This window comes from Chinchilla lanigera, unplaced genomic scaffold (assembly GCF_000276665.1).
Source record: "Chinchilla lanigera isolate Chin_1 unplaced genomic scaffold, ChiLan1.0 scaffold00003, whole genome shotgun sequence".
NCBI classification, from domain to species: domain Eukaryota; kingdom Metazoa; phylum Chordata; class Mammalia; order Rodentia; family Chinchillidae; genus Chinchilla; species Chinchilla lanigera.
In genome coordinates this window covers 50,911,478-50,932,754 of record NW_004955404.1, presented here as the reverse complement: position 1 = coordinate 50,932,754, position 21,277 = coordinate 50,911,478, and the positions used below count along the sequence as shown (strand labels likewise).

At 35.6% G+C, this 21,277-nt stretch overlaps 1 protein-coding gene across 2 annotated transcripts in view; it reads left to right on the top strand.

Moving 5' to 3' along the window:
- The window catches only part of Sugt1 (SGT1, suppressor of G2 allele of SKP1 (S. cerevisiae)), a 30,905-nt gene extending 14,865 nt beyond the window's left edge, over positions 1-16,040 (top strand). For both annotated transcript variants that reach the window (XM_005374216.2, XM_013516759.1), the window contains exons 10-13: positions 229-336; positions 8,765-8,855; positions 12,384-12,565; positions 15,477-16,040. In XM_005374216.2, coding sequence (XP_005374273.1) covers positions 229-336; positions 8,765-8,855; positions 12,384-12,565; positions 15,477-15,578 — 483 coding nt within the window. In that variant the 3' untranslated portion in view covers positions 15,579-16,040. The remainder of the gene's footprint in view (positions 1-228; positions 337-8,764; positions 8,856-12,383; positions 12,566-15,476) is intronic.
- Positions 16,041-21,277: the final 5,237 nt, after the last annotated feature.

The following is a 21,277-nucleotide window of genomic DNA, read 5'->3' as shown; positions in this document are numbered from 1 at the left end:
TGTGTACATTCTGTTGGCCAACTCTGTATGAGATTCACATTGAAGGATGGTTGGGTACCATGTGAAAGGAAAAATTATTTTGACGTTATTAAGTCTGTTACTCTGTATAATGTGTTTAAAGAAATCTGCAACATTGTTGATATTCTATCTATATCAACAGTAGTTGAACTACCCTTTGCTATGTAAATTTATAATATGATGCTATGTTGCTAATTTCGTGTTCATTAGCTGTCTGCTTGGGTGAAACTTCCTTCTGGAGAGGATTACAATTTGAAACTGAGATTGCTTCATCCTATAATACCAGAACAGAGCACATTTAAAGTACTTTCAACAAAGGTAAGGCAATTGGAGAAGGTAATGAGTAATATTTTCAGAATATAGAAATAATTGGTAAACAAATCACCTGTGTGATGGTAAGCATGTACATCTTTTAAAGGCACCTACTTTACATTAAGAATGACAGGTAAACAAGAAAGGTAACTTGAGTATCAGGGTTTTTCCTCCCCAGATTCTAAAAAAATATAATTATCAACTTTTAATATTTGTTACTGATAAAATATCTTCTCAAAATTTATCAGTGTGGTCTGTTTGATATACAAGTATTTTTCTTAACTTCAGTTGATAATACAAACTAAAGATAAATCTGCTTTTTACATTTTTTTTGTTAAGCCAGATTTTAGGTTATTTTATCTGAGAGACTAGTGAATAATTTAATAGTTTTTAGTAACTGATTCCTTTATATTTTCAAAAAAGTGAATGTGTACAACAGAATTTATGTTTAGAGAATATTTTAAATAGCATTCAAAAGATACAGGTAGTAGTATAATTCAGTAGGATAAATATTGATTCAAAAATCAGGAAATCTGCTGGTGTGTCACATCCTATAATTGCAGCACTCAAGAGGCTGAGGCAGGAGGAGCATTGAGTTCGAGGCCAGCCTTAACTGCACAGCAAAACCCTGTCTCAAAAAAATAAAGAAACAAAATCAGAAAATCTGAATTGTGGCTTTGGCTTTTTGCTTGCCCTGTGAACTTAATCTAGTCACAAAATAACTACAGGACTACATTTTCAGTTCCTTTAAAATGAAGGGTATGGGCTAAATGAACAGTGAAATCCTTACAGATGCAAAATTGTATGATGAAGTTATATGAAGATATATGATAAGTGAATTAATGACAATGAATGACATAGGTAGGCTTTTTCCACTAAGTACACTTTTTTATACAGGTCCTGGAAGATAGTATGTTATTAACTCTTCTGTTTAAATTATAAGGACATGTGCAGTTTATTATGAAATAGGATCAAGCTCTCCCTCTGACATGCAGAATGGTAACAAGGTGTACAAAAAGGACAGCTGCAGAGGGCTGGAGGAGGAAGTACAAAGGAAAGTAGTAGTTTTTTCATCTAGTTAAAAAGGGTTTGCCTTTTAAAAATTTATTGGAATATTGCTGAGAGCAAAGTTGGCGAATTGTGTGTCACATACGTGAAACCACACTGCTGGGAAAATAGAAAGTGAGTAAGGGGAAGAAGCCTTCACCAGGATTTCAGTTGTCACTGGTCCTGTCTATGTAGTACAGAATTTGTTTAATGAAAGAAGTTGAAGCACGTATGTACAAAGTGCGAGGTAGATTTGAGAGAGACACAGGTCAGAAAATTATGAGCTTGGTATTTTTTTGTATACTTCTACCAGGAGATTTTTAATATGTGTCTATTTGAAGTAATTTAAATGTAAATTGATTTCTGTGAGTAGGGAGTGAATGACTTAAGGGATTTTATTTCAGATGAACAATGTTTGAAATAGGAAGTGTATATTTAAAATTCACAGTGAGTAATTTCTTAGCGTAAATGTATTTTATTCTGTATTTTTATTTGCTAAATTTGGCAACCCTTATCCTATGAATTACACATAATGGGTACTCATTTGTTTAACGAACGAATATAATTTGGTCTCTGTTGTTAACCCTACAAAGTTGACAAAACGTTTTTGTTTCAAGTTTTACAGGAGGAAAGGAAACTGAGGCGCAGGAATTTGAAATGCTTTCCCCAAATTCACATAGTCACTGCATCCTGGCCTGTGTAATGAGGCTTGCTTATTCTTGTGACTGCCAACCAAAACTAGTGCCACTTTGCTTAGGTTTTTCTGTATTGCTGGTTGAAAAACTTGGCTGTATTCTAAGGATGATTATTTTTCTGGTTGTGATTCTGTAATCTCTTTATTTTAAATATATATCTGATAAACCACCAACTTTTGTATTTCATGAGAAATAAATTACAAAAATTTTTTGTAACTACATCTTGAGGGAAATGATGAAATCTCTGAATCCCTTTTCAGACAGTAGAGGGAGATAGTGTCATAAAGTACTGAAAATAGAATACAGGCTCTTGAGGTTTTTATTTACTAATGGCATAGAAAAGTACAGAAGGAATTTGCTTTTCATATATTCAGATGTCTTCGATTGTGTGTCGTGTATTCACATATCCTCAGTCTGCATGAGTTGAGAAAAGGATGCATTTTCCTTAGGAAAATGTACGTAAAATTAATGGTTCTGTAAAATCTACGGCTTAGACACTCTGTTTCTTTGCTTTTGAGAATTCTGGTTTTTTTCCCCACCTTTAAGGTTGAATGCATGTTTCATATCTGTGTATAGGCATTAGTTGTGCCAATAATTTGAGTGAAATATAATTTGTGATGAAAATAAAGTGGACTTTTAAAGTAACAAAGGAGCATTTTTTAAGTAATTATTTCACGATGTAGTGTTTTTCCGAGCCAGATTTCATATTTTTTTAGTGTTTCTGATAGTTACTACTCCCATTTGCTGAATACTAGCTTTCATATCAGCCTATTAATCCATTTTTTAAAATTAATTAAGCAACTTACGTTTCTTTTGTTTCATCTTAATAAATTCATGACATTATACAATTTTGGGATTATGGCTTTAATGCCTACTGTGTTGTGTGAAATATTTGTTTGAAAGATTAATAGTCATTCTCTTTAAGAATTAGAATTCTTAACCCTTTGGAGGATAAATGTGCCCTAATGAAAACGTTCTTTCCTTCAGTCTTGAGTACTTTTTCTCTGCTATATAATATAAAAATGAAGGCCTGGAATCCTGGGAAATTCAAATGCATGTCTTTATATGGAGATAAAATATAATCCTTGCCCCATTTCACCCAGTAAAAGTTGGGAGTTTTATAGTGAATTTACTTTCTTAATAGTCACAGAATAGGGAGATGTAGAAAAGTATGAGCTAATGTGATAAAAGTGGGGATTTCTGGGTGTCATGCTACTGCTTATCTGAATATGGGGGTTTTGATTGTAGCTTTTTGATACAGTTGTAGCGATAATAGTGAGGTATTGTGTTGTGCTTTAATTAGTTGTGGTGTTACACAGATTGTAGGTCTGGAATGTTTTCTTGCTATTTTTTCTATTCATAAAGTTAAAATTTTTTTTTACCATATGTAGTATACTTCCACACTTAGCCATTTGTGGCTGTTTGTTTCCTGCCCCTTGTGTCCTCAGCAGAGCATCCTTGTCCCCTGTACTGTCAGGTACAGTTTAAGTCCTACATGATTGGCCTATGGGGAGCTACAGTAGCTAATTTTTTGACTATTTATCACATGCCAGGGACTGTGCTGTGCATTATGTAGTTTTCACAGTTATTGCATGGTATAGGTATTTTTAGCCCTATTTTAGGGGTAGAGAAATCAAACCCAGAGATGTTGAGTAATTGGCCCAGGTTTTTCCGGACGATTATCATAATGAAGATACGGATAATAGCATCCAGTTAAGTGATTTGCCAAACAGGACTGTATTCTTTTCATGTATGATTTTATTTAATCCTAAGAAGTCTGTGTGAGACAAGCCCTATTTCTATTTCATGGGAAAAACTTAGGCTCACTCAGATTACTTGCTTATAATTTTACGTCTAATAAATGACATTATTTGTGACTCTTAATTACACTCATGGTTTTTGCCTTGTTCTTAAATCCTGCTTATTGATGAAGAGATAAGTAAAACTTCCAGCAGAAAAGACATTTCAAGCAAATTATCCCATGTGTTGGCTTCCTTATCCCTAAAGTGTAGACAGTAGTCTCCTTCTGTATGGTGGCTCTATTAAGACGATGTATTGGAAGCACTTAACACACCAGCTATCTAGGTGCTTGATAAATGTTACTACTATTATTTTATCCTGATTGTTTAGATTTGTATACAGGTTGTAAAAGTAATAAATACAAATCAAAATATTTGGAAATAGTAGAGAGGAGCTGAGAAAGTCATTACTTAGACTTACCACTGATACCCTTTTTTGGGGTGTGTGTGGAACCGTAGATTGAACCCAGGACTTGCTTTTTGACCTACATCCCCAACCCTTTTTCTGTTTTTTATTCTGAGTCAGGTCTTGCTGAATTTCCCAGGCTGGGCTCAAACTTGAAATCTTCCTACCTCAGCTTACCAGAGAGCTGGGATTACAGGCATGGGCCACCATGTCTGTCTCTACCACTAATGATACATTAGTACACTTCCTTTTGGTTATCTTGCTATTTCGCAGTATACAAATGTAACCTACAGAGTCCATCATGGAATATATATACTGGAATTTTTTTTGTTGTGTGCCTATTGTCTCTTCAAGAAGAATAAAAGGTATGTCCTGTGTACCAGCACAGTGCCTGGCTTAGAGAAGGTATTGAGTAATATGTGAATTAAGTATTTAAAATTCTGCTTTGCCATCTTTGGATTTCAAAAATGATTATAAAGCTGGGAGCCGGGTGTGGTGGTGCACGCCTGTAATTCCAGCACTTGGGAAGCTGAGATAGCAGGATTGCCATGAGTTTGAGGCCAACCTGAACTGCGTAATGAGACCTTGTCTCAAAAACAAAGCAAAAAAGATTATAAAATAATTTGAGTGTAAAAATAAGATAGATATGTCAGTCTGGCCTCAAGAAAATAGAGCTGCTGCTCTACTATCAGAAGGGTTGATATGCCAATTAAATGTGCAAAGGATTGAGTAAGAGAATGCTGCAAGGCTGTATTCTGAAGAAGGGGACATTTATTTAATGCACTGAGATGCATCTCCAGCTTTTTTATTTTTATTTTGAGGCACAGTCCTGCTGAGTTTCCCATACTGTGCTCAAAATTGTAGTACTCCTGCATCAGCCTCCCAGAGTGTTGTGTACCCCACCACAAGTGGCTGCTAAGTGGGATCTTACACTTTAAGGTGGTATCTACATGCCATGATTGCTAAGGAGTAATAATGGCATCTGTTTAAATCTGAAGCCCCTCTCATTAGGAAAAATTAATAAATTCTTTTATGCAGACACCTCAGAGGTAGATGTTAGTACTTACTGTATAATGTGGAGAACTAATGATCCAGCACAGTAGAGATTCTCATAACCTGTAGTTTCTACTTTGGGACATTATGGTTCCTTAAAATGCTTCCCTCTGCATATAAGAGCACTATTCAAGCAAACTACTAGAGTTTTAAGTTGAGCTTCAAAGTACTTTTTACTTAAATGAAAATAGAATGGCTGATTAAAGATTGCAATAAAAATTACGTAGTTGGACTGTCAGTTCGAGAAGTATCTGCAAAAGAAACATCTACTGAAGACTTCTATAAGCATTGAAAGTGGAGGAGGTATACCTTTTTACCTTTTAAAAACTCCTTTAATGGCTTATTACATGCACCTATTTTAATGACTGGATTAAATGTAATTTTAAGTTCAGGTCAGCTTGTCTTGGTTGGTACAGGTTGTTGCTAAGAGTTTTGACTGGCTTTATAAATGCTTTGTTATTCATACTGCACAGTTACTCAGGGTACAGTGCTTTTCAGTGGATGTGAGTGCTAGTGTGTGCTACATTTCAGGTGAAACAAGGAACTTTTTATACAGAGGACATGGTAAAGGAATATAAAGTGTGAATACAGGGTACCCTGTGGCTGTGTTGGGTGTGGTGATATATATGATTTTTTCTGCAGACTCTCATTCCCAAAAGAGTGGAAAAGGAGCAAGATGGACTTTAAAATTTTAGGACAGTATTAGTAGCTTTTTTCAGTAATGGTTGTTGTATCATGAGTGGCTGTTGGTTTTCTGTCCCATTTTGATAAGTATTCCAGCAGTGACAAATTGAAATAGCCAAAGTACTATCATGTGATAATCTGTGTGAGAAAACATTACTTGTGTTTTACTTCAGAAAAGTTAATCTTACAGAATGCTACAGATTCTTAGTAAAATACTTGTTTTTGTTAATGAAGAATTCTAACATGTAAATTACCTTAAAGATGCAGTATGAGGGGCTGGGGATTTAGCTCAGCGGCACAGCGCCTGCCTGGCAAGCACAAGGTCGTGAGTTCAATTCCCTGTACTGGAAAAAAAAACAAAAGGGAAAAAACCCCCAAAAAAGATGCAGTATTATTTTCCTTAGCCCCAGTGACATTTGTTTCATGTATTTCTCTTTTTATTTAAACAGTTGTTACATTTCTACATTCTTAATAAAAGAAACATTCAGAAATCACATACCCTCCATTCTGTGACTTCATGTTTAATTAAAAAATATTGGCTGATTTCTCTATTAGTACATTAAGATAGTTTTTAAGTGCACGTTTTGAGAGTTCTCTCGCTAAATACAGGTGTGAGAAAGATTACCAGGAATTACTGACTTAAATGAATTATCTAATACAAAGAAGGGAAAGGACCAAAGTGTAAATAGAGTCTCATTTTGTTAAATATGTCTTGTGCCTTTTTCCAGTTTACAAAAGTAATGATCCTTTTCATAGAAAAAAAATAGATTATAAAATTCTGATTTGCTTAATTTAAACTGCATAGTATTGTCTAATATTGTGTTTACTAAAACACCATGTTGTGTTAAAAATGCTGATTTCTGCCAGGCTAAAAACAGGAATGAGAGCATTATTTAGGAAAACAAAAGATAGAAATAGGTGTTCTGTGAGTGTCAGTAATAAGGAGGCCAGATTTGAAAGATGCTATTAGGATCCTATTAATTTTTCCTTTTAATAAGTGAACTTAGTCTGGCATTCCAAAGTTTTTTTTTTTTTTTTTTTTTTTTGTCTTTTTGAGACAGTGTCTCACTCTGCAGTTCAGGCTGGCCTTGAGCTTACTTTGTAGCCCAGGCTGGTCTTGAACTTGCAGTGGTCCTTCTGCCTCAGCCTCCCAAGTGCTAGGATTACAGGCGAGTGCCGCTACACCCTACTTTCCAAAGCTTTTTAAAATCTGCCGTGTGAATTTTTTTTCTATTTGTAGTTTTCACTGTTCTCACACAAATCCTGGATTTAAGGCAATCTGGTTTCCTTTAAACTCCCTGATTCACAATGTCCTTTCATATACAGAGCTCTCTCTAGTTTTAGGTCACCCCCTTTGCCTCTGGAAACAAGTCAACATACCTCTTCCTCTTGCAAACAAGTCTGCCTGAAAGTCCTTTAAACTGCGTGAAACCTCAGCGAGGTGTGATCACTCTTGAATTTTGTTTCTTTTGGTACTTTCTTTGAATCTCAGACTTCCAAATGATCAAGGACATGTCACTTACGTTAAATATTCCGCATTGCCTTGAAGACTCTGCCTACTCATAGTGGGTGTCTAGTATAGGTTGAACATCCGTGTACTGAAAACCTAAGCTCTAGAATCTTATTTTTAGTTCTGACATGATGCCACAAGTGAAAAATTCCACTCCTAATCTCATGTAGAGGTTAAAGTCAAAACACATGCACACTAAAAATATTGTATATAATTAGTTTCAGGCTTTTATATATAAAAGTGTATGTGAAACAAATGAATTCATCTCCAGTGTTTCTTACATATTTGCAAATACTGTACTCCCAAATCCAAAAAATCTGTCTGAGACACTTGTGGTCCCAAGCATTTTAGGAAAGGGACCCAACCTGTAATTATTTTGTTTAATGAATTGCAAAAAACGTTAGCATTAGTTGTATTATTTTTAACTTTATTTATTTATTTAGTTTTATCTTTTTGAGACAGGGTCTCGCTATGCAATTCATGCTGGCCTTGAGCTCACTTTGTAGCCTAAGCTGACCTCGAACTCCCAACAATCCTCCTGCCTCAGCCTTCCGAGTGCTGGGATTACAGGCATGCACCACGTTGCTTGGAGTAGTTGTATTATTTTTATACAGTGGAACAGATTACTCTAAAACACATGTGAATATAGAAAGTCCTATTGAACAAGGTTTCTCGATGCTGATGTTGATGGCATTTGGGCTGGACAGTTTTGTTTTAGGGGTTTTCCTGTGCATTGTAGGATGTTTAGTAGCATCCGTTAGTCTTTACTCATTAGATGTCTGTGCTAGCCTTCCCCTTAGCCAGCAGTGTCTTAGACAGAGAGAGCACTGCTTTAGAAGAAAAGTCAGCTTTTGGCTTTTTTTTTAATACATGGGAAGGGGACCAAAAGAAGGCGGAGGGGGCGGGAAAGGGCTATAGAAAAGCAGATGTGCTGTGTACATGTACCAACTCCCAGTGATTAGTGTAGTCATTACGTACTACAAACATGTACTAATAAAAATTAAAAATTTAAAAAAGACTCTTAATTGTAGCTTATATAGTGGTTATGTTGTTTTTTGAATGGTGAATTTTAACAGAAAATAAATGTTTCATAATTCTTCAAACTTAATCTTGTATAATTTAAGGAAACTGTCAAAAACACTATTAATTCTTAATAAAACTTTGATGACTTAAGAAAATTGCATTTTTACTGTGTATGTATTTCACATTGAATAATGGATATTGTTTGTATTTCCTCCAGATTGAAATTAAAATGAAAAAGACAGAGGCTGTGAGATGGGAAAAGCTAGAGGGGCAAGGAGATATGCCTACATCCAAACAGTTCATAGCAGGTTTGTTTTCTAGCCTTGATGAACTTTATTTTTTTTTTTCTTGATGAACTTTAAATTCATACTGTGCTGAGTAGTTGGAATTAAATAGTAATGAGCATTCTTTCTGCTTTCATTACTTACATTTCTAAGATAAGATACATTGAGTATGATAAGGTTGCTCTGTAGTGAATACAGGTAGCCTTTCTTTTGAATGTTCTAACTTTTAAACTAAGAATACAGATGAATGACAGCACGATGCCAGAGGAGTTGGGGTGTTTACCATGTTAGTTTATGATAGTTGAGACTGTTTTGTGTTGGCCTTTCTCTGTGCTTCTTTTTGGGTTGCAAGCGTATTTCTCCTCTCTCTTTCCCTGTTTTACTCCCATTTGTTCCTTGTACCAAATTGTCAGCTCTAATGTCCCAGAATTTCAGGCCTCATAGAGTAAGGTTTTTAGCCTCGTATTACTATATTTATAATTTAGAGATGGACACATACAGGTAAAGTGCCTAAGGAAAGCCTAGGAGAAAAGTAGAAAGCTAACAGTTGATTGGCCCTTTAAGGGATGAACAGTATTGTTTGGAGTCAATTCTAAGCACGTCCAGTAAGTAGATAAGCAGTTTTCTAGTGGAATAATTAATCTAGAGGATACTCTTTAAGAACTATAAGAATTTTACTGTAATAACCTCATTAATGAATGGAGAGCTAATTCTTTTTGATTTATTAATGCCCTGATGTAATAAGTGAAACAAGCTAACATTGTGTCTCAGGTACTTTCAGATTTTGACTACTTTGTTCTGTAACAGAAAACACAGTTGGTTGTGGCAACTGTTAGAAAATAAGTTACTCAACAGATCATTTATATGTGCAGTTGTATTTATTATTTCTAGGTGATATAGAAGTTGCAAAAGAAAATTCTCATATATTTCCCCCAGCTTCCCCTAATGATAACATCTAAACTAGTCTGTAGTGTATATTAGTAAAATCAGGAAATAGACACCAACAGAATTTTGCAGTCTGGGGCTGGGAAGATAGCTCAGCAGCATAAGTGCCGGCCTGGCAAGCGCGAGGTCCTGAGTTTGATTCCCAGTACCCCCACCCCCTCGAAAAAGAAAAAAAGAATTTTGCAGTCCTAGGGATTGAACCCAGGGCCTTTGCGTAGTTTTGTAACTTGCAACTTGAGACACAGTTTTGCTAAGTTGTCCAGGCTGGGCTTGAACTTGTCATCTTCCTGCCTTAGCCCCTCACAATGCTGGTATTACAGGTGTGTTCTACACACCAAGCTTTTTAAAAATGTTTTCATTTTGAAATAGGATATTGCTAAGTTGGCTCATATTTGCAGTCCTCCTGCCAACAGGTAATATTTAAGGACTGAAATATTTCTAGTGGATGTTTCAAAGACATATAGTAAAAATGTTATGTGCTTCTTTTGCAGTTGATGCCCAGAGATTTTGGGCATAGGTTATAGTGCAAAGGTTTTTTAAAGAATCACTTTAAATGTCATGTCTCAGTTCTAACAGTAGTCCTATATAATATGCAATGCAGTGTTATTCCCTCTATTTTACAAGCCTCAGAAAGGTTAATCATTTTACCAAGATCACCCAACAGATTTCATTGTCTAGGTGTAAAACCCACGTCTTCAGAATGTGAATCTTGTTCTTTTGGTAACCCCATATATGTTACTGCTTGTTGCTGCATTTCCTGACAATGGAAATGGTTTCTGCTGACATGAGTGTCTGCAGTTATTTGATATTACAGTGAATGAACAAGGAAGTTAAATTACTCAGCTCTACAGATCACCTGCCATCCTCAGATGTTAAAATTTTTCTGAGATTAAATTTAACATTATAGCTAATACGTTTTTTCCTAAATTCAGCACCCTAGATACTCAAAGTGCTATTCCTCCTGTCCTATTAGTTTTGGTAAGGAATTAATAAAGCTTGTTAAGAGTCTTGTGTACTGCAAGCTGGAGACTGTAGATAAGGGCAAGTCACTTAACCTATCAGAGTCAGCTTGCTTATCTGTAAAATGGAGATTAAAACCTCTATTCCTATTCTTCCTGTGATTCAGCATAGGATTAATTAAATTCATGTTTCTAGTGGAAATACACAAAGAGGATTTCTAGCATAGTAGAAGGTAGGTAGGACTTTTGAAACAACACACCTGCCTTGATTAAAGCAGTGCGGTGTCTTTTGGGGGTTTGTTTTGTTTTGCTGGAGGATATTGGCGGGAAGAAAGTTGATTTATACATGAAGAGAAAAAGTGGAAAACATAATTGGTATTTAGTAGTTTATCAGCAGTTTTGAGAAAGGGATACAGACAGGGTTACTAGAGGAGGAACATTGATATTAGTGTTAATGAGTCCTCATATACTGACACATTTCTGTTTTTTAAAGCACTACAGCTATATTGTCCAGTTTAGGAGCTGTTGGCTGTGTGTACCTATTAAGTGCTTGAAATATGATTAGTCTGCATTGAGATATGCTAAAGTGTAAAATAATACCAATATTGAAGTTTTATATATAAATAAAGAACGTAACATGTTTTAGTATCTTTCTGTTCACTTCATGTTGAAATATTTTTGATATCCTATAAGTGAATACCATTATTAAAAGGTACTGCACCTGGTTGTTTTTCGTAGTGTATACTAGAAATTGATAAATAATACATGTGGCTCACATTTGTGGCCTTTCTCATATTTTTCTTGAACAAGAAACAGAGCAGCTTCCTAGACCTGCTAGGTTAGTTTCTTGCTGTGTGAGTTTTCTGCGTGCCAAAATCGTTATTCTCTTAGTCTTGGGGCAGTGCTGGCAGTGCCCTGAGCCCGAGTCAAGGCCTGTCCAGAACAGTGTCCCCACAACAAATACTCTTCTCTGTACTGAACATAGAACTTACGTGTAAGTTTTGTATGACTTATGTGTAGTTGCTTTCGAATACCTTGTGCATAGTGTGGGATTCCATTGTAGTATTTTTCAATTTTGGTAACTCCTTTTTATCACCTGTTGAAGTGATCATATTTTTAATGTGGTAGAAGTGGAGTCTTAACCTGCTGTTGTGGCAAGGGTGATAATATTTTTGTTTTTTTTTCTATTCAGAAAGAGAAATTATAAGTACCTCAGAAAAGCTACATTTTTAGCAGTAAAACATTACTTAAGAGAAATTTCTTACAGAAGCATTCTTTTAAAAACTTGTATTTTTAAATTATTTGCATCATCTTTGTAGCATTTTGAAAATACGAAAGTTTCTGTATACTTCACTTAGTGTCCTCTGTTATTAATGTAAGGAATCTGTTTCTACGTAGTCTCATACAGTTACCAGGAGTTACGCTTTGAGTTACTTTGCTCAAAAGAAAGTCCTAGAGTTTATATTATGCTGATTTGGTGTTTAGAATTGTAAATCTAAATTATTATTGATGTATGTATCAAAAAGACGCTTACTGCAAACATGAAATTCAGCTTATTTGTTAGGCTGTGTTTGTGCATTATGGTCATGAAGTTTATGTTATTGACATTAAAACATGTTGAATAATTACCTCTGCCATTTTCACTTAGATGTAAAGAACCTATATCCATCATCATCTCATTATACAAGAAACTGGGATAAATTGGTTGGTGAGATCAAAGAAGAAGAAAAGAATGAGAAGTTGGAGGGAGATGCAGCTTTAAACAAGTTGTTTCAGCAGATCTATTCAGATGGCTCTGATGAAGTCAAACGTGCCATGAACAAATCATTCGTAAGAACATAAGCTTTATTTTTAATATTATAAGAGTGAATTTCAGATACTTAAAGAAATAGTAAATAGGTAATTTGAGACCAAATCATATATATTTTAGCTGAGAGACCTTTTTGAGAAGGCTTTGTTTGAACATTTTTTTCTTGCTGTAAAGTTAGAGTAACTGCTGAAGAAGCTGGAAATACATGGCTATAATCCCAGCATTCTGGAGGATCACATGGTTGAGCCCTGCCTGGGTGATTTAGCAGGGCCTTGTCTTAAAATAAGAAGGTCTAGTGATGTAGCTCAGGGCCATGATCCTGAGTTCCATCCTTCCATACTACCCCCCACCAAAAGTAGTAGTTTTGAAAACTCACTGAAAGAGATAAGAAACAAGTTTATTCGGATACATAACATTTTCATTCATTTAATGAGTTTGAAGTTGGAAGCCTAGGAAATATCAATGTTATAGTGACTTACAGGGAAATTAGTGACCTATGAGGGAGTTATCTTTGTTGAATCTATCACAGTAGCTGAATGAGTTTCTATTGTTTGCCTTCTAGGATGATTTCCCCGACTGTATTTGACTAATAGAAGGTGCACATTAATTATTCATTTGTTTAGTAATTTCTCTGCTGATTAGGAAAATTCAGTCTTGCTAGAGCGGCATAAATACTACCTGAGTTAGACCCGGAGTGCTAAGATTTTAATAACAATTCATCACTGTATAACTTTTCAGATTATCTGGTGTAATCATTTGACTTTTACTAGGAAGAACACATCTACTCAATTGTCCCGAAAGCAGAGACTTACTGTTGACCTCTAAAATTGTGCTAACAAAGTAACAATGTGTTAAATCTAAAGTGCATTATAGAATGTGGATTAATTTCATATAGATAATTGTAGGTGAACTGTGTATATACCCATGGCTTGCTTCTGCTTTCTGGGAATGGAACATACCATAGGCTTGCTTCTATTTTCTGGGAAAACAAAAGAAACAAAATAGACTCTGTCCTCTGTGATCTGTCAGTCTAAATCAGATAAGACCAACATATACAATATAGAGGGAAATGCTTTTATACTGTACTCTGTAAGGAGACAGAGGGAAAAGTAGTGTTATCCATGAATACAGCCTTTCAGTTATGACTAAGGGCCCTCTAAAGGGTGTTTTATTGTATAATATTGTTACATTTAATTCAGTAATTTTATTTGATGCCTACCGTGTACAATGACACTGTGCTGAGAACTGTGATATAAATACATTTAGCTCTTTACCCATGGGTTCCGTATTCACAGATTCAACCAACTGCGGATCTAAAATATTAGCGGGGGAAATTGGATCTATACCGAACAGACAGAAGAACAGATTTTTTTTTTCCCTGTCATTCCCTGATCAATATAGTAGTTACATAACATCTACGTTGTTTTAGGTGTTACACATAATCTAGGGATGACTTCAGAGTTTATGGGAGGATAGTCGTAGGTTGTATGCAGATACTGTACTATATTGTGTGTGGAACTTGGAGCACTTGCAGATTTTGATAGGGGAAGGCATTGCCTAAAACCAATCCTTCATGGATAGCAAAGGATTATTGATTAGGAAAATATATTCCTAGAAGAGCCCTCCACTTCGCTATCCCAGAAGGATAGCAAGAGGATATAAGAAGGCAACCTCTTAAATTGCAATAGTGCAGTGTGATACATAACCGTATTAATAGTAACTATGGTTATGCAGAAGTCACATACTGTAAGAGTAGAATCCTGATTTGAGGGTCAAAGAAGGCTACTGAAATGTGACATTTCCTGTTTGGAGAATAAGAAATGAAAAGAACCACACCACATTGAGTTTTTATATGGTAAGGGTCAATCACCTGATGTAACTTTTTTTGTTGTTAATTGTGTGGGAACTGAGCCTAGGACTTTGCACATAAGGCTACTGCAAGTGTAATGTGTTGTATTTTATAGTAAACTTTTTTTTAAAGTAGATGAGTATACTTTAAAATAAAGTCTAGTTCAAATTTAAAAGTTTAGTAAATATATAAACCTGTAACATTTATTACCAAGTGCTGTGTACTGTATGTAATTGTATGTGCTATACTTTTAATGTGACTGGCAATACAGTAGGTTTCTTTACACCAGCATCACCATGGATGCATGAGATGCATGAGCATATTACAATGGCTAAGACATAGTAGGAGATTACAATTTTTTAACTTCATTATAATCTTATAGTACCAGTATTATATATGTATTTTGTTGTTGTCCAAAGTATCATTGTGTCTGGCACATGCTGTGAATGAGTATGGTAGTATTGTTGGTGGTTGGTGTATTCAGTAGATGGTAAACAGATGACCATTTCTTCACTGAGACACTGAGTTTGTGTACCTGTATGTATGTAGCTTTTTTTTTTTTTTGTACTGGGAATTGAACTGAGGGCCTCAAGTTTGCCAGGCAGGTGCTGGCTGCTGAGCTGCATCCCCACCCACCATGATTTAAAACAAAAAAAATTTTTTTAGAGTAAACTTGAACATATACAGAGGGAGCTTTAAGTAGGGGCCCTTAAGAGTCTGTTTAACTGGTATTCTTTTGTCTGATCTTTACTGCCTTTAGCAAAAAAAAGATGAAACACAACTTTGAGGGGGAGTCCATTTCATTTTCATTTGACCCTGATTAGCAGAGGAGAGCATGGTGCTTGATATGGCAGTGTCGTGGTGCACCTACAAAGTATTCTGGAGTTTACTTTTCATAGTTTATGGACCTTACTAGCTTTTCTAGAATGTCTTAAGGTTAAATCAAAGAACTGTTCTGAGTTTATTTGAGGTATATAAAAACCCTATATTTGGGACTCTGGTTGGAACATTTTAAGGAAAGAATTCTGTTTTGGTTATAGTGTCCAGAAATTAACCTTTTTTTTTTTTTTTTTGAATTGCAGATGGAATCTGGTGGTACAGTTTTGAGTACCAACTGGTCTGATGTAGGTAAAAGGAAAGTTGAAATCAATCCTCCTGACGATATGGAATGGAAAAAATACTAAATAAATTAATTTACTATCACTGTATTGCATATATTCACCTAATACCCTTTGTGTATTGATATTACATTCTTGAATTTTGAACACAGTATCTTTTTGAAAGATGATTGATACCTTTTTACCTGTTTGTGCTGTAGAAATTATTTTCCTTCAGTTGTTTAGAGAGTCTAATGAAGAATGAAGATCACATTTTTATCACTTCTGTCCTGAAGGATTTCAGATGTGCTGAAATTGAATGAAATATCATTTGCTACTAAATAGATGAGTTCTATCTAGTTTTGGGAGTGGAAAAATCTTTAATGGCATATCTTGGGTTATTGCCTTATTTTTGATGCAGTATTCTATTAATAATTTATTAGACCTGGCAGCTTGGGTTGAACATAAATTTTTCAACTTTAGTGTTACATTGTGTTTGCTTTTAAAAACTGCTTTTGAGTGGAGTTGTAAATACAATTTTTCTATGAAGTTTGGTTTGTTTACTGTTTCCTTAAGTTTTTAATGAGAACTTTGAGAAATTATTTATCAAAGCAAGTTGCCATTTAGTTCCTCCTGTGTGAAATTTTTGTAGTTTGTAATTGTATTGAGGTTTTGGTCCTAACTTCCAAATTCCTGTATAAAACCATAGTTTTTTTTGTTTTTTGAGACAGGGTCTTGCTGTGTAGTTCAGGCTGGTTTTGAACTAATTGTGTACCCTAGTCTGGCCTTAAACTCATGGCTGTCCTCCTGCCTCTGCCTGCCAAGGGCTGGGATTGCAGGCACATACCACCACACTGGCAAAAAACAGTCTTGAGTTTCAGCACACTGCAAATTTAACTATGCTAAAAATCATTTGTAAGATGAGGCAGAAGATCTGGGATGGTCTGTCTCCACCTCTTAGTTCTTTTGCTGCAGTTGGTTTTGTTTTTTTTTTTTTTTTTTTTGGGTTTTTCTCCGGTACCAGGAACCGAACTCACGACCTTGCGCTTGCCAGGCAGGCGCTTTTGCCGCTGAGCTAAATCCCCAGCCCCTTTTGCTGCAGTTGGATTCCTGAAGTTACATCAGTGGTGGAGTTCTTGTCATCATTATTAAGAAATCTTGGTTTTGAAATCCCTATGATTATATTAGTTTAATTGGTCGATGGTGGCAACTTTAAGAGTAAGTTAATATGTATGTACTTAGTATTTACGCTGTGCCTAAAATCTCTCGGTATTAGTGGGAATATAAAAACAAGTACATGACCATTAATTTCAGAGAGTTTATCATATAGCAGAGAAAGTTAACATTCATAAAAGAATTATGAAATGGTTGAGTGCTAAGGTCATAGATGGTTTTGAGACTGAAAAAAGTTTTCTCTGATTAATTGTCTTTATAGTCTAAGCTTTTACAAAGTACAGGCCAGTGGGGAACCTGTGGCATGCATGCTGCAGGGGTTTATCTGTGTCATTGAAAGCTCTAAAAGGTTCATATTGCTGGTATAGGCCATGAGTGATTTGTAGATCTGAGTCTTTTTTTTCCCCCCATAATTTTCTTAGCCTTTATGCCCTATTGGTCTCTGTTCTGTTGGGTGTCACTGATGTTCTTTTGGCCAGGCACTACTATTCTATACCCTCAGAACTGGAGTCGGGGAAAGAGAAGCAATGTAGCTCTCATTTCAGTCTCTGGAAGAATAGCTCCTTCTAGTCCTTTGATATGAGATGTAGAGGAGTTCATGAGGAAAGTGGTGGTGGAGAAGTTGCAAGTCCTTAAACCTGTTGTTATAGCTTGTTTAAGTATCCTGAAGTTTCTACTTGTCCTTCTGTCCACAGGGAACTATCTGCTACTTTTTCTGTTCTTGTGCACTAAAGGGAAAGGCAAAATTAAGGGTTTGTTTGGGAATATTTTCTTAAATTTTCTCTTTAGAGTGACTTGTATTCTTTGTTAAATTTTCTGTATTATTAGTCATAAGGGGAAGGGAAGTGACTACTACAGAAGCATTAAGCGGGGGCATGCAGCTTTACACCAGAGAGAAGATTTCTTAGCTCAAGTCTCTTGTCACTAAGTAGCTTTATAACCTTCAGCAGGTTTACACCTTTTTATGTCTTACTTCCTTTATATTAAATCCTCTGTAGAGTCCTCCTTCTAAAAAAGGAAACATTTTTACCACTTAATTTTTCTTTCTTAGAAATGACCATTGTAATAAAAGTTTTTAATGTAGTAATGTTTTTGGTTGTATTTTAAAAGCTACCTTTTCTAGAATATGCAGTCAAGAATTTTGAGGTGTAGGCGCACATACTTCTTAAAGAAAATACTTCTGTTAACACATAAGTATAGGTGCATGTGCAAAATACCTTTGTTGTTGTTTTCACACTTTTATTGGGGGGCTAGGGAGGGGGCTTCCTCCCTGTCCATTGAAAGAGGTACTCACAAGCTGGGTCCCTGGGTGGCTGGGCACATCGGGCATGTTCCCATCATCTGGGACAGGTACTGGGTAGGTGTAGGGGCTGAGTCATTGCAGAATTATAGCGAGGCCACCATGGTGAAGGATATGACAAGCACCAGCTCTTGGCGCAGGCATTCTTGAGGAAGACAGAAACTCCGTGTTGTTCAGCTGCAAAAATACTTTCAAATGAAAATAAAATTAGCTCCTTTGAAAAATTATATTTAATCTCTTTTTGGTTGAAAACAGTAAAGACTAGACAAATTTTGTACCAGTTAAAGAAAACCTTAGGGGCCCTACTAAATGCTTCCTCAGTACACAATTTCATTTCTCAGATTTTGGTTTAATATATTAGTATGCCTTTCTTCAGAATGTTCTTTTTTTTTTTTTTTTAAATGTTTTTCCTCTTTAATGTTTAGTTCTGGAATGCATTTTTCCTTAATCTAGGAGGCTTAACCTGTTCTGATTTTGTAATTATTTATACCTTGATGACTTGCACTGTCTTTAAAGAATCTTGAATTGATTAATTTGCTTCCTTAAACACTACTATCCAGTAACCACTTTAGATGGCTGGTACACAGTTCAGAACATCAAGATCCATTTTGACAGTTTCTTCTCTGTGCTAATACCCATTCAGATTTGGTTGCCAACTAACAAGTTCAGTCTTTCAGTGTTGACACATACAGGTCATGTTTTGAAGACACCTGGTTTTTCTTTCTTTATATGAAACAGAGAGAAATGATGGTTTGCATTCATAGGGATGATTATTTTTAATACTTTTGTTCTTTAGATCTGTGATATTCACTAATTGTGAAATATTGAAGTTTTTGTAAATATATCCTTAAGTATAAAGAAACTTCATATTTTCTTGGCAAGACAAGGGAAAACGATTAGACTAGCCTGTGTAAATTTTATAGGTAAATTTCAGGTAAATACTTACTAAGTGGAGGTATATCAGTATGCCATTATGATTATTTTAGGTAAAGATTTTAATTTAGAACCCAGGTGTAGTGGGGCATGCCTGTAATCCCAGCTGAAGCAGGAGGATCACAAGTTCCAGCCGAGGCCGGGCAACTTAGTGAGACCCTGTCTCAGAGTAGTAAAGGCTGGGAGTGTAGTACAGTGGTAGAGTGCTTGCCTTGCATATATAAGTTCAATATTTAGTACTGCCAAAAACCAAACCATTTTCCCCCATTTTATGTTTTTTCTTCCCCATTTACCATCGTATCAGATTATTGATCTCTGAGATACATCACTGACCCAGAGCAAAATTGCATATTAATTTACTTTCTGATCAGCTGAATGCACTTTAATTCCTTTGAGATAATTTTTGTCCAGATTAGTATATATCTCAGACTTGTATCTATTGCATTTTTAAAAGAAGAAATTTTCTAGACGGTTTGTTTATTTTTGCAGTTACCTGAGCTACTTATCCTTTGTGACCAACTGGAAAGAAGTATAACTATGGTTAGACCTGCTACTACAGCCTTACAAAAGTATAGATTTCAGTTACGGTACAGTATCTTTGTGAGAAACCAGACCTGAGAGAGAATGAAAGCTAAAGGACAAAATTCTGATTTTTGTGCAGGGAAGGGTCATAATATAGGGGTTTTTTTTTTGTTTTGTTTTGTTTTTAAGAGAAAAAAAAAAAAACTAAAATGGTTTCAAAACATGTTAGTAGGAGAGTTATAATAATTAATACATTGTATATTGTTATCTCCAGTAGTAGTTATTCAGAGTACAAGATCTATAGGTATGATATCTTGTCCAAACAATATTAACACAAACCTTTCTTTTCAGTGAACTAAGAGAAAGTAGCTCTATAACCATTCTAAATATATTGTTTCTTTTTTCCTTCCTTTCCTCTTTGCCCCATCCCAGTTTGTCTTTTCTTTTGAACAGTTTCTTTCCAATTCACAAGATCTGTTACACATTTTGGATCTCATTTACTTGTTCAGTTTCTCACACTAGTGAGACAGTACAATATTTATACATATGGGTCTGATTTATTTATCTTATGAATATGGCCTTTAGTTGCATCCATTTACCTATAAAAGTCTCCAGTTTAGGGGCTGGGGATTTAGCTCAGTGGCAAAAGCGCCTGCCTGGCAAGCGCAAGGTCGTGAGTTCGGTTCCCGGTACCAGAGAAAAAACCAAAAAAAAAAAAAAAGTCTCCAGTTTATCCTTCTTTATGGCTGAGTGGTATCCTATTGTATTAAAAAACTACATCTTTTTTATCCCTTCTTCGGTTGATGGGCATTTGGGTTGTTTCCAAGATTTAGCTATAAAAAATTGTGCTGCTATTATATGGGTGCACATATCCCTGTGGTCTGATGTTTTTAATTCTTCTGGGAAGATACCCAGAAGGGGAATAGCTGAGTCAAATGGGACCTCTAATCCTAGTTTTTAAGGAATCTCCACACTGATTTCCACAGTGGTTGTACCAGTCTACACTTGCACCAACAGTGGAGAAGGGTTCCTTTTTCCCCACAGCCTCTCCAGCATTTGTTAGTGGTTGATTTCTTGATGACAGCCATTGTTCCTGGGGTGAGATGGAATCTCAGTATTGTTTTAATTTGCATCTCTTGAATGACCAGTGATTTTGAACATGTTTTCATGTATTTATTTGCCATTTGTATTTCTTCATCTGAGAAGTATGTATTCATCTCAGATGCCCATTTTTGGATTGGGTCTTTGAATTTGGGTGTGTATGACTTTTTTCAATTCTTTATATATTCTGGATATAAGTCCTTTGTCTGAGGGACAACTGGCTAATATTTTTTCCCACTCTGTGGGTTGTCTTTTCACTCTGTTGGTGATTTCTTTTGTTGTGCAAAAGCTTTTTAATAAGGTGAGATCCCATTTGTTGATCCTTTGTGCTAGTTCCCTTATAGTCTGAGTTTCATTCATGAAGTCTCTGCCTACACCTCTATCTTTGAGATTTCTATTTTCTCTTCCAGTAAATTTAGTGTTTGTATTTTAATATTTAGATCTTTGATCCAGTTTGACTTTAGTGCATGGTGATAGACATGGGTCTAGTTTTAGTCTTTGGCATGTGGAAAGCCAATTTTTCCATCACCATTTACTAAAGAGACTATCATCCAGTGAACATGGTTGGCTCCTTTGTCAAAGATAAGGTGGCTGGATGTGTTGGAGTTGCTTCTGCATCTTCTGTTCTGTTCCACTGATCCCCAGGGCTGTTTTTTTTTTTTTTTTTTTTTGCCTACCATGCTCACTTTATCACGGTAGCCATGTATATACTTTCAGCCCTACTATTGTGATGCTCCTGACTTGCCTTTGTTGCCCA